The 14,165-nt window shown below is 33.4% G+C and overlaps 1 protein-coding gene across 1 annotated transcript in view; it reads left to right on the forward strand.

Annotated features, from left to right (window-relative positions):
* Nucleotides 1-14,165, forward strand: part of LOC122817310 (interleukin-17 receptor D-like) — a 353,566-nt gene that overhangs the window by 194,293 nt on the left and 145,108 nt on the right. Inside the window, exon 8 of the mRNA XM_044090533.1 lies at nt 2,605-2,685. Coding sequence (XP_043946468.1) covers nt 2,605-2,685 — 81 coding nt within the window. The remainder of the gene's footprint in view (nt 1-2,604; nt 2,686-14,165) is intronic.

Genomic DNA, 14,165 nt, shown 5'->3' on the forward strand with positions numbered 1-14,165 from the left:
AATGATTTCTTTGAGCTGTGATACAGAATTGGAATTGCCTAGACATAGTAAGGCCTTCCTGAGTCTAATTATGGTGGCTGCCCAAAAAAGCAATTATTAGAAAATGGAAATCAAAGTCTAAACCAACTTAAGTAGTGAACATAGTAACAGAGAATTAACTACAGGAAGTGGGATTTTTAGAAAAGGGTAGGAGCAAATTACACAGAACAAAATGTGAAATGAGGTTTAACAGAAGGCAGGAATTCAATGAGCTTTGTAATATTTGACTGACAATGACTGGATAGATTATAAGTGATGTATAACATTTCCAACTTATATGCCAGTATGGTTTGTTTTAATTTATATAAATGTATGATTGCCTGTGTCATAAGTGATAATTTAATAAAGATGTTTCTTGTTTAAAAAAAGAAGACGTCGTCCTGCAGTAAATGTGCCTTTGTTTGCAAGTCTCACAGGAACAAGCCTTAGGCATGATTATATGCTATTGTCCATTACAAAATATCAAATAGGAAGACTAGAATGGACTCAAAAGGCACTGACAAAAAGAACTGAAGAACTGCAGATCTTAATTTGGATGATGATATTAAAGTCAAAGGGGGCCATAATTAATGATTTTAAAGACACCATTGGAAGCTACTTACTTGAATGTCTGGGAAAGAATATTCAGTGAAACATCCCAGATAATTTTGGTAACTGGTATAAGGCTGCTACAAAGACACTTAGAGGATGAGCCCTAAAACAAAGAAAGCATTTGTACACAAACAGAATGTCATCTAGTAACATACAGAAAAAGCAAGCAAAACATAAAACACATTCCTTCAATATGTTAAAGGATGCAGCAGCTTTGTGTCTCTTTAGGTAAAACTGGATAAATATTTGAAGTGTTATGAATTCTACCAGAACACAATATTGGGGTACTCATAATTACTTGGTATTCATGTTGTGGCATACAAGGTCTTAAAAATAGTATTTTCAAAACTTAGTTTCCCAGACAACTGCACTATAGACTGAAACTCATATGGAAGAATGTTATTTTTGGTAAAACAGTTATCTGTTCCATATCAGTTTTGATCCATAGTGCAGCTGTGTAGTGAATTTTGTTTTTTGTTTCCTGCAGTTGCTTCTATTGGCCTCATTTTTTTCAAGTAGTATTTACAAAATAAAAGGTTCAAACTACAAGTGAGTCATTTTCAATGTGCAGCATTGATTGATTGAGTTATGTTTGTTCTTTGTTTGGTAAGAAGCAGAGTGTGGGCTGGTCAAGTGATCCTTTTCAGTCAGAACCCAGGCAATGTTGGCAGGAACAATATAGTAAATCATGCAGATTCTGTTAAAATAATACTGCATAGACAAGACCATTGTAAAATGAAAGCAATGCATTTAACAGTGAAATGTTTTGATGTTAAAATAGAAAACAATAATGTAAGAATGAAGTGTATAAACCTGAGATGTAACAATAATCGCATTACCATTAAATACAGTACAAGACAAAGGTAGGGAAGATAATAATTAGCTTTGTACATGGTGTTTCCATTTTGGAGTATATGTTGCTTAATAAACACTTTTAAATATGTGTGAGGCTCTTATCTACAGCAAATAGAATGACACTGTCAAAAAAGGAGGTAAGGGAGAATGAAAATGAGTTCTTAGAGATGGAAGGCAGAAACAAGATGGAGTGGAATTTAAACATTATTTACAATTTTTACAATAAGTATATATATATATATATATATATATATATATAATTAAAATATATAATTATTAGAAATGATGACTTCATGTAGAAGAACGTAGAATAATGTAATGAGTTCAGTAAGCTAATTTGCTATAGCCAGCACAGTGAATAGGATTGTACAGTATAATATTTAATCCTCAGAAAGCTCAGGCTTGATTCCATGCACAACCAAATCTTTCAAGCCGTTTGACTTTCCTAGATCTTTTGTGTTCTAAACTGAGTAAAATCAGAATCTCACATTTGCTAAGAGAAACATTTCCATTGGGATTCTCTATAAAATATAGTAATGGGGTAATATGATGCACTGAAAGCTTATAATGTTGTTATTCGTGAGTCTATATTATAACCTTGAATGGGCAGTATATCAAATACAACTCCGTCGACACATAAACGCCGAACTACAAATTCAGCAAACCACCAAACCATCAAAAATGTAAACATTGAATGCATCACGTCATCAAAAGTGCCATTCAGGTAAGTGAAATCCAATGAAGTAAACCTACATTAACACACTTTTTGCAGGGGGGCAAGCTCCCCTACAGCCCCCCCACACCACCTACTTAAATATACCAACTCCGAGACTGCACTACAGTGGGGAAAATGATATATTTCCTCATCCCCACAATCACGCTGCTGGACAACAATCACATTCAATGTTGTTAGTTTCGATGGTTTGGAGGTTCGCTGAATTTGTAGTTCAGTATTTATTGTCGATGGAGATGTATTCGATATACTGCCCATTCAAGGTAATAATATAGACCCGTTATTCGTGAATGGGAAGAATTAGCTATGCTGTCTAACTTGTTAAAATATAAGATATAGCTGCAGAAAATACAGAAAGTAAATTTTATTTTAACTATTTTCCTTAGCACCATATCCACCATGCTGAAGACAAACACATGGAAATCATACTCTCTGACCTCACCCCTGGCTTCGACTACTCATTTATAGTAAGTTTCATATGGTGCTTCTCTCTTAATATCCTTGTAAGGAACTACTGTACAAAATACATTTCGTTTCACTTTTAGTAATTGTTCATGTTGCATATTTGCAACATCTTAGAAGTCCTAGATAAGTATTTTAGCCCTCCAAAAAATCTGTTTTTCATTTTTTTGTCCTTACAAACAGATTTGGAGGTTGAAATATACCACAAGTAAAATTCATCTTTTGTCATTGTGGACTATGTGTTGTCATTGTGGACTACGTGGTTATTACATTCATTGTTGCATGGGTGATTTAGGGCAGTAAGTGTAATGTTATCATGTAGACTGCAAAATGGACTTCAGCATGCACATGAAAAGTGTTACAATAGGTGTTAACATTTATATGGTTACTTCAGGGGTTCCCTATGATATGTGGGAAACCTGCAATTGCAGGTTCCTTTGCTTTGAAAAATAAAATACAGTTCAATTAAATATAATACTAAGGTTCAAAAATGATGTAAACCACTGAAATATTGTTACAGGAGGCCCACCCACCATACTGCTATAATGCTTATGCATACTAACTCTAAGACTGCTGTGCCATGAAGAAGAGGAAATACTCTGACATGCTGCATCTTCACACTTTGTATTTAGTTTCCCCATACATACCTATAACTCTACTCAGACTTGGTATATATCATTTCCATACATACTTATAACTCTGCTCACACTTAGTGTATATTACTCCATACATACTTATAGCTCTACTCACACTTAGTATAGATTACACCATACATACTTACAGCTCTGCTCAGACTTAGCATATATTACTCCATACATACTTATAGCTCTACTCACACTTAGTATATATTACTCCATACATACTTATAGCTCTACTCACACTTAGTTTACATTACTCCATACATACTTACAGCTCTACTCACACTTAGTATAGATTACTCCATACATACTTACAGCTCTGCTCAGACTTAGCATATATTAATCCATACATACTTATAGCTCTACTCACACTTAGTATATATTACTCCATACATACTTATAACTCTGCTCACACTTAATGTATATTACTACATACATACTTATAGCTCTACTCACACTTAGTATAGATTACTCCATACATACTTACAGCTCTGCTCAGACTTAGCATATATTACTCCATACATACTTATAGCTCTACTCACACTTAGTATATATTACTCCATACATACTTATAGCTCTACTCACACTTAGTTTAGATTACTCCATACATACTTACAGCTCTACTCACACTTAGTATAGATTACTCCATACATACTTACAGCTCTGCTCAGACTTAGCATATATTACTCCATACATACTTATAGCTCTACTCACACTTAGTATATATTACTCCATACATACTTATAGCTCTACTCACACTTAGTTTAGATTACTCCATACATACTTACAGCTCTACTCACACTTAGTATAGATTACTCCATACATACTTACAGCTCTACTCACACTTAGTATAGATTACTCCATACATACTTACAGCTCTGCTCAGACTTAGCATATATTAATCCATACATACTTATAGCTCTACTCACACTTAGTATATATTACTCCATACATACTTATAACTCTGCTCACACTTAATGTATATTACTACATACATACTTATAGCTCTACTCACACTTAGTATAGATTACTCCATACATACTTACAGCTCTGCTCAGACTTAGCATATATTACTCCATACATACTTATAGCTCTACTCACACTTAGTATATATTACTCCATACATACTTATAGCTCTACTCACACTTAGTTTAGATTACTCCATACATACTTACAGCTCTACTCACACTTAGTATAGATTACTCCATACATACTTACAGCTCTGCTCAGACTTAGCATATATTACTCCATACATACTTATAGCTCTACTCACACTTAGTATATATTACTCCATACATACTTATAGCTCTACTCACACTTAGTTTAGATTACTCCATACATACTTACAGCTCTACTCACACTTAGTATAGATTACTCCATACATACTTACAGCTCTACTCATACTTACTATACTGGGTTGTAGTTACACTCTGCAGAATTTAAACAGATATCCCCATTGAAGGAATATCTATATTTTAAAGCAGAGTTTAAAATATTAACATAGTCAGTGGTATAAGATTGCACTGGGCAAATGGTACTAAAGCTGATAACATTATTAGTCGCAACCAAAATATTTAATGTATATATCCTAGGATCACACTTTGTTGAATGTGCAAGGTTATTGTCCAGTTCTATCACATTTCTCTAAATGCAGTTTCTCAGTTATGTGTAAACATGTATTTTGGGTTCTTTAAAATGGCATTGTTCAATCCAGCTGGAAATCACAGTTGATACATTTGTGGCTTATAAGACAAATTTTTTTGGAATCATCATCTATGATAACACCAAGTAATATAGTGTAACAGACATCCGCTAATGTTGTGTTTTGTGCAGATGTGATTTTGAATGTTTTTTTTTTTTTCAAAAACACATTTGGGAGTGAAAAGTAGAACTTTGATTTTCTTTGCATTGAGGATGAGGCAGGACTGATGGATAAAAGATTCAATGGATGAACCAGTGATATAGTCTGAAGCCATGACATCACCAACAGATTCTCATTTTGTTTTAACAACTAATTGCATCTTCCTTACTAAATAATCTACTGGACAGAAAAACATCTGTTTTGTCTCACAAATTGTTATCCAGTTCATATATCCCAAAAAAAACAACAGTCCCATATTTAAGTTTACAACATAATTTTATAAATTTCATTTGATTAATATAGGCCATAAATATTTAACTGTACCAATTAACCTACAAGCCTCAGGAGCACCTCACTAAGCAGTGTTATAATAAAAATGACAAAATTTGCCACTAGTTTACCATATAAAGCATACCACTGCCTTGCTCTTAAAAAAGACTTTCATGGCTAGAACTACCCCACTACTAATCCTTCTCACAGCTACTAACCACACACAAACTCATCTACAAACATGCCAAATATCCATTCCTAAGCAACTTTTATCTCTATTACTCCCCAAATAGAGAACTCACCTCTACCAACTAATTACTTCTCCATATAATCCTATCTGGTAATTTAGCTGCTATGTGTCCCCCTCATATGTATCTAGACTATGGAACTCCATGTCTCTAAAACTTAAAAACAAAATGGTAATGATAAACTTTTCAAATTTAAACTCAAACAATGCTTAACTCATTACATTTGAGTGATGCCTCCAGGTGCATCTGCACTTCACTGCTACTGACACCTCTAGGCATCAAATATCGCTTGATTATATTTGCATCAATAATTCTAAAACCATGATATTTATTATATTTTAAGAGACTTCATCTTAAAGCTTACAAAATGGCATACACAACTGCATTAATATTTGACCTATGTCTAGTGCAGGTAAATAGATATTAACTGTTGTTTTTATGATATTAATTTATATAGATATAATTTTCACATTTTTCTAAATATCTCAACAACCAAGTAGCACAGACAGAACTTCTTAGCCTCATATGAAACCTCTCCGCTAGATGAATAAAATGTTGCAAATAGTATGTGTATAACTTCAGGGGTTGGGGTTGCTGAGATATTGTAAATTTGTTTACAAAATATTACAGCTGTAATAGTTACTGTGACTTATAAAATTCCTAAAGAACCTAAAGAATACTAAGTCTACCACTGTAAAACTAGTTTGTGCTGAAGATTTTGCCATTTATGCTTCTTTCATAACTCCTATGGCTCCAGAGACATGAATGTTTGTTTGAAATGTGAGGACATAATTTGATTCTGTCAAAAGGCTTAGGCCCTGCCCATTGGAAGTTACAGTGAAAACTTCCTGAACTCCATTGGAGTGAATGAGTTAACTGGGTACATGGCTCTGCTCTTTTCCACAACATAGTAGCCCTGCAGTTTCTTCACCTTTCTAGACACCTTTTCCACCCAGCTCTTCTATCCTCACTCACATAATAATGTATACAACTATTATATTTAATATATGGGATACCTTCCTCCATTTTATTTTGCCTTTTCCCTATTTTCTACTCTAAGTGAAACTCTGTAATGAAAATGCTTCCTGCCTATTTATTCTGCTCCTCCCTTCCCTCCTCTCCAGCTTTACTGTCTTACTATTTGCTCTTTCCCCCTTACACATCAAGCAAAGACATGGTCACAAATCTCTCACCATACACAAAGTGCATATGCTTTCCCCAAACTTTTTATTCCTCATTGAACCTTTAATTGGAAGTTTAGTTTTTGAAATTCACCATAAACCAACAAGCAGTCCTTTCATTCTTCCACATTCTGAAATCTCTCATTTTTTTACGTTATTGCCTTTTTTCCAAAATTAAAGCATAATAAGGATCTACTATATAGTACAAAAATCATAATACTCTCAAACCATTTTTTCTCTGATGTGCAGCACCATCTATACTGCACTTGCATAAATTCAGCTTTCTCTGATATTCCATCACCTCTAAATTACCCCGTTCACCACTTTTTCCTCTTCTGTTCCAAATGTCTTCATATTTTTTAATCAAAAGTTGAACTTTCAATGCATTTCCACTGAACTACATTACTTGTAATGCACAATGCACATGCAAATATGATATGCAGCACCCAATTCTTTGTTAACAAATTTTCCTTTACTAAGTTTGACACCTAACATGTTTACCCTCTACATTAAATGCTTCCCTTAACTTCTTACATTTTTCATTATTCATTTTTAACCAGACCATTTTAATACCTTTTCTACCATCTTCATCACCTTCTCTGTCTATAATTTGTTCTTAGCTACTGCCACTACTAAATCATATGCATAGGACATAATTAATGCTATTAGCACACCTGGTCTATGTTCCCACTGTCCTTGCTCCATTATTCTATGCCATTTTGTTAACACTACTTTCATAATTGTTGAAAAAGAACATTGTTCATGGGACACTGCTATTTACACAAAAAAGCAGATCACCTGTAGTTGATTCTATCAGACGTTGTAATCGTAACTCAGCAATAGAAACGAATGAGTAGAAAAACGCTCACTTTATTAACAAAAATAATAAAGCTTTCGGGAGATAACCCTTCTTTAATATTCAAACATTGCACTAAAAAATCACCATTTTTATATAAAATATCACATGACACAGCCACCAATGAAATTCCAGAAGTAATTAACATTAAAATTCAGATCTATTTACATTACTATTTAACTTTTAAAACATTTAATGTTCATCATTAACTTATAGGTCATCATTTATATTGCTTCTGTCTTGCTATTAAGACAGGTTTGACAGTTATCATATTATTTAGTCCTGGTGCCCTATCCGCTTCAAGTCTAACAATCCATTTGTATTCAGCCATCTCCAGCTTATTATTTATGTCAACCTGTCTTAAACTTTTATATACTACCTCTAAAACCTTAAATTTAAAATTATGAGACATCCCTTTATCAATTTTATGTTTAGTCAGAGCATTAGACATGGCACCTCTCCTTATCTCAGACTTGTGTTCAATTTTATGATCTTTAAGTCGCCTCGAACATTTTCCCACATAAAATCCATCACATTGGGTACATGTTGCTAAATATACTATTGTTGTTGTATTACATGTGGCTTGATATTTCATCTCATATTTTATTTTATTTACTGGATGCTTAAAAACCCGTTGTTGCAAATATCATTGCAACAACGACAATTAAAACAAGAGTGGTGCCATAATTAAAAGTCACTGGGTTCATTAAATTCACCTCGAAGTCTTTATAGCACAATTGACTCTTAAGATTGTTTCTATTTTTATAAGCAAATCATGGTACATTGCCCAATATTGTAACTAATTCAGGCAAAGATGTTAGTATTCGCCAATTTTTTCGAATTACTGCCTCCACATATTTTGTCATATAACTATAAGCTGTAACGTATCTCAAGGTAGAGGTAGAACAAATTGCCTCATTCCCATCCAAGGAATTTTCCCCAAAATATGGGGGTGCCATGGCATTTCTATCCCTTAATATGTTATTCTTAATCCTCAAGACATAATCAATATTATAACCTCTGTTTTCAAAATTCTTACATATAACATCCATCTGTTCTTCACATTTTATCAAATCAGTATTAAGTCTGTTCATCCTTAGTAGTTGACTTTTAACAATTCCACCAAACACATGTTTAGCATGCATACTTTTTGCATGTGTGTATCTATTTACCTGTACATCTTTTCTATGCACACAAGTTTTCAATACCCCAGCTTCCTTATATAATTTAACATCTAAGTAGGAGATTTTATTATAAGAATATTCCATAATAAACTTTAAGAAATTTGTGGTACTATCTAAAAACTCTGCAAATCTTTTTAATTGTTGTTTCTCACCTTTCCATAATAAAAAACAATCATCTACAAAATGCTGATAAAAGAGGATATTTCCTTTAAATGGATTTTCATCATTCATAACATATTCTTTTTCCCATTGACTCAATACAATGTTAGCATATGTGTTAGCCATGGGAGTACCCATGGCTACACCAGCTATCTGTAAATAAGGTTGCCCATTAAAAAGAAAAATATTTTTGTCCAAAACAATTTCTATTATATTACAGAGGGTTTCTATCTCTTTATCCATCATATTTGTGTTGCTACATAGAAATTCACGAGTAGCATTTATTCCATATTCATTTGGTATGACAGTAAATAGTGAACCTATATCTAAAGTTACAAATATAAAATCACATTCTTGATTATTCTTGTACCATATGTACAATTTCTTTAAAAAATCTCCAGTATCTTTACACCGCTATTTACCTCATTCATTAACATAATTTCTACATCCAAGCATCCACTTAACAGAACTGAACCTTTACTGTACTATTTTCACATACTGAATGTAAAAAATAAATAACTTTTTACTTATAACTAAGAGCAAAAAATGATAAATACCTAAAGGCTGTTATAAACTGTTTTATTATGTGATTTTAAAATGCTACCTTAATACAACAAAAGATAAGTGCTTTCGTCTTTTAAAATATTATGAATTGAGACTTCATCGGATAAATATCTATCCAAAGTTTATTGAAATTAAGTGCAAATCAAAAATAAGTTTGAAATTAATGCCTAGTAATAAGCTAAAATTAATCATATTACATAATGGGCATATAAATGGATTAGTGCATTTAGGTATTGGCTATTTAAGAATTTTTTCTCCAAAAATTCAAATTCGAATTATGTGATTTATATTGTAATGTATAAAACAAATCACATGATTTTAGTAGTTATCTGACAAAGTCTCAGTCTTTAATATTTTAAGAGATGAAAGAGCTTATCTTTTGCAGATTAAGCTAGCTGCATTTTAAATTCACATAAAACGGGTTTTAACAGCCCTTAGCTATTTATCATTTTTTCTTCTTAACTTTTTACTTATGCCATATATCTCAAGTATATGTCATATCTGAACATGTGCCACAGTATCATTTGCTTTCCCTGTATCACAAGCCACCATTCTATACTCCCTGTCTCTTCTCATAGTACTTTCTATAATTTCACTTACAATAACCAACATCTCCTTCAATTTTTTTCCTCTTTAACTTTACCTCTTTTAAAATATTTTTGTAATCATTTTAAAAGCTTTGTTATATACATACAACACAACTCCAGTTCTTTAGTGATCCTTTATCTTTCTTCTTCCAAATAAACCTTATATCCCCTTCTCTCACTCCAACTTTTTATTCCACTGTCCAGCTATTCATTTAACCCTTGAACAAAAATGCCTTTATTTCTTTCATTCTGCTATCTGTCTAAAACTGTAATTCTTGCATTATCTGCTTTTATTGTTCCCTCACATATTTTTCCATTCAGTCTCATTACACCCCAGTCCTTCACAGTTCATGTGTTTTGTTATATATTTCCATAACACGTTTGACTCTCTTCATTATTTCTTCTTGCATTTCAATGTCCTTCCCAGCTTCACTTAAGCAGACATCCATTTTCTTGTCTTCCCCTTTCACACATTTTTCTAATACTTTTTAACAGAAACCTCTGCCACATACTTACATCCTTCACTAATTCTCTGTCTCTTTCACATAGCTGTCTCTCCCTTTTTAATATATCATTATTGTTTTTCTCTATAAGTACTCACATTCTCTGACTAGCTTTTCATTATATTTTTTGTTCTTAGTATGACACTTTGCTTCCACATCCATTTATTTATATTTCCATTTGACAGCCAGCTAACAATTCATGCAACAATTATAAAAATGCCCCATACCTTCACGATCTTCATGTAACCTTTTAACTGTTGCTTCATCTCACCACTTTCTCTATATTCTCCATTTAATATCCTTTCATTCCTTAATAATTACTGCATTTTCCCCAAACATCCTCAAATAACCTATGATCTAAAAAATAAAATCCACCTTTTCCAACCTTGTAATTCTCTCATAACTTATGAAAAAAAATCAATTTCTATTTTATTCTACACTTACAGAAATAAATTGTCTCTCTTGTCCCACTAGTTTCTATAATGTATTATCTTTTACACCTTCTGATATCTTGCTTTCAGCTTCCTCCCCTCTTTCCTTACATTGCGATTGAAGTCTACTTTCATAATAATGCTTTATTTATAATATACTTTTTGATATCTTCAAATAAATATATCCTTTTCTTAACACTCCTATAAGCATACAGCAATATCATCCAGTATATCCTTTTCTTAAATTTTAAATAAAAAAATGATCAAGCATCTAATCTTCTACAATAATATTCATACTTTTCACACCCATTTTGCCCCACATTGCAACAATTCCTTAACATGTCTTTCACTCAAAATATCTGTACTATCCTTTGTCCCCACATCATCTCAAATTGCATCTGTCTGAATATTCTGATACCAATTTAATACTACAGGTCTTTTGATATTATTTATTACACTATTTAAATCTAGTGCTCAAACTAAAACAGTATCCCTTTCATTTCTTTGTTTCAGTGTCACATTCTTTACACTTAGTAGACACTGCTTTACTCCATTGCAGTATTTTCTGTACCAGCACCCCAATTTACAGGAATGTCTTCTTCCCCTCCCTATCTTGCAACAAAATAAATTTATTAGCAGTTAGCATAACATATTTTACGCGAAAAGGCCTGATTCCAAAAGTCTTGCTCTCAGTGCAAGTGATCACTTACATTGAGACCATTCTGAGAGCAGGTCTTTTGGAATGTGGTCCATGTAGCGAGGTTATTTATAGATAGACCTTACAGAGAAGCAAATTACTTACACTGGGAATCTAGTCCATGTATAAAAGGCTATTTATAGAGAGACCTTACACTGAAGTAAGTCACTTACACTGAGAGCAGGTCTTTTGGAATCAGGGCAGACTTATACTGACAGCAACTCTTTTAAAATCTGGCCCTAAGTCTTTTCTTCTCCAATACCTAAACCCATCCGAACCTCTATCAACACGTCTGTCTTGAAATGTATTTTATTTTCTGTCTTCAGTTTGAACATTCTTGTTCCTACCTTCCACTGCTACTTCACTGTGTTGCGCATTTACATTCTTTCTACATCATTTTTATTAATATCATGCATATTTTGATCACCATGCTCACAGTCAGACCATATATGCCTTTCCTTATCACAGTTTGTACATTTCAACACACTGTAAGTCAATATATAGCCCCTTTCCTCCATTGTTGGCATCATTGTTTATTACACATCCCCTCCAAATGACTGTCAGAAGCACATAAATAGCAAGTCTGCTTTTAACCCACTATGTTCAACTGTAGCTGTAATTCCATTCACAGTTATTAAACTTACCATTTGCTTCATGTTATTGTCACACACTTTCAAAACACCCCTACTTTCCATGTCCCAGTTCACAGTTATCATTCACACTTTACCCGTACAGCTAAATGCAAGGCATCGTATTATGCCACAAGAACACCCACTGGTTCATTTCCGTCCATTATATCATCCCTGAATTCAAACGCTAGCTTTCTATTTAAATTTCTATTTAATGGGGAAAAATATATTCAGACCTGAGAGCACAGACTTCCTTTTCAGTTTCTAGTAACAAAAAAGTCTTCAGTAATTGAAAGGATTTGAAAGTCTTCAGTTCTCCTGCTTCATATGCAATAGCATTTCATTATTAGGGACTCATCCAGCATTTATTTCAGAGGCATGATCCCTTTGAAAATCATCATCATTAGAACCATATATTAGTGTCACTTTGCTTCCTCACAGCCATCTTTTCCCGTGCTCATTAGCCCTCTGTTTCCCCCTTGTCATAAAAAAGTGTAGAGGGAATTTTCCATTTCCCTGGGCAAATTTACCCAAGTCAATATGAATATCACTTTGGGTATCCCCTGAAAAGAGGGGTCTAGTTAGACTTACCCAGACAACACAACATAAATAAATAAACAAACAAACAAATAAATTCTAGTTATATCTAGTTGGCTCTACTGTCTCACAATAGTCCAGTGATGTTTTCATTGTTCTGAATCATGATTGGTATTCCAGACATGTCTCATATGTAAAACATATCTCTTACTTTCATGTATTGTTTTATGCAACTCATGCCATTGCCCAAAAGCAGTGTTTCCTGTCTGACGTAACCTATCTAAATCATTAATAGCTCTCGATCCACAAATTGTATGCCATACATCAGAGTCTATATAAATTATTAGCACTATTCTTTGCATGTGTAATTTACAAAGTTAAGGCCTATGTAAAATGATTCCTGCAACATTAATTACTGACAGCATACCTGACTAATAGGGTCTATATTAGATAAATGAAAGTTTAGCTAATCGAACGCTGATATGAGCGAAAATCCCAGAACTCAAAACCGCAACTGTGAGATTGTGGTACAGTGAAGATGGGAATATTTGCCCTTTCCTCACTGTAGTGCGATCTCAGAGTTGGAATATATATTTAGTGGGGGGTAGAGGGCGCAGCCCCCCGCAATTGCGGTTTCGAGTTCCAGGGTTTTTGATCATGTCAGCATTTAGTTAGATAAACTTTCGTTTATCTAATATAGACCCGACTAATACACAGTCCAGTCCAATGAGGCTATCGCTATTTGTGACAGAAATCCGGGTCCACCAAGTATGCTATGCACCTGCACTGCCAGAACACCTGTCGCTAAGTAACAACCTACAAACATCAATTCTCAGAAATTATATGGGTCACTGGTTATGTATAAGTTCAAATGGAATATGCTGTATTACTGTCAGACCACTACCAGATAAATGTCATAAGTCTTACAATGCAAGCCATTGTCACCATGAAACCATAAAAAACACCAGGTTTCCTTTTGGCCTACTATGTTTAATAGTAGCTGTAATTCTGTTTACAGGTGCTATACTCACCACATGCTACCTACAGAAAGAATGACTAAAAATAAAAATTGCATGGAATGCTCTTATATGTGTATTACATATGCCATTAAGGAACAATAATTCATTAATATGAATAATT

This window comes from Protopterus annectens, chromosome 12.part0 (genome assembly GCF_019279795.1).
Source record: "Protopterus annectens isolate FY-2018-M chromosome 12.part0, PAN1.0, whole genome shotgun sequence".
Classification (NCBI taxonomy): Eukaryota; Metazoa; Chordata; order Ceratodontiformes; family Protopteridae; genus Protopterus; species Protopterus annectens.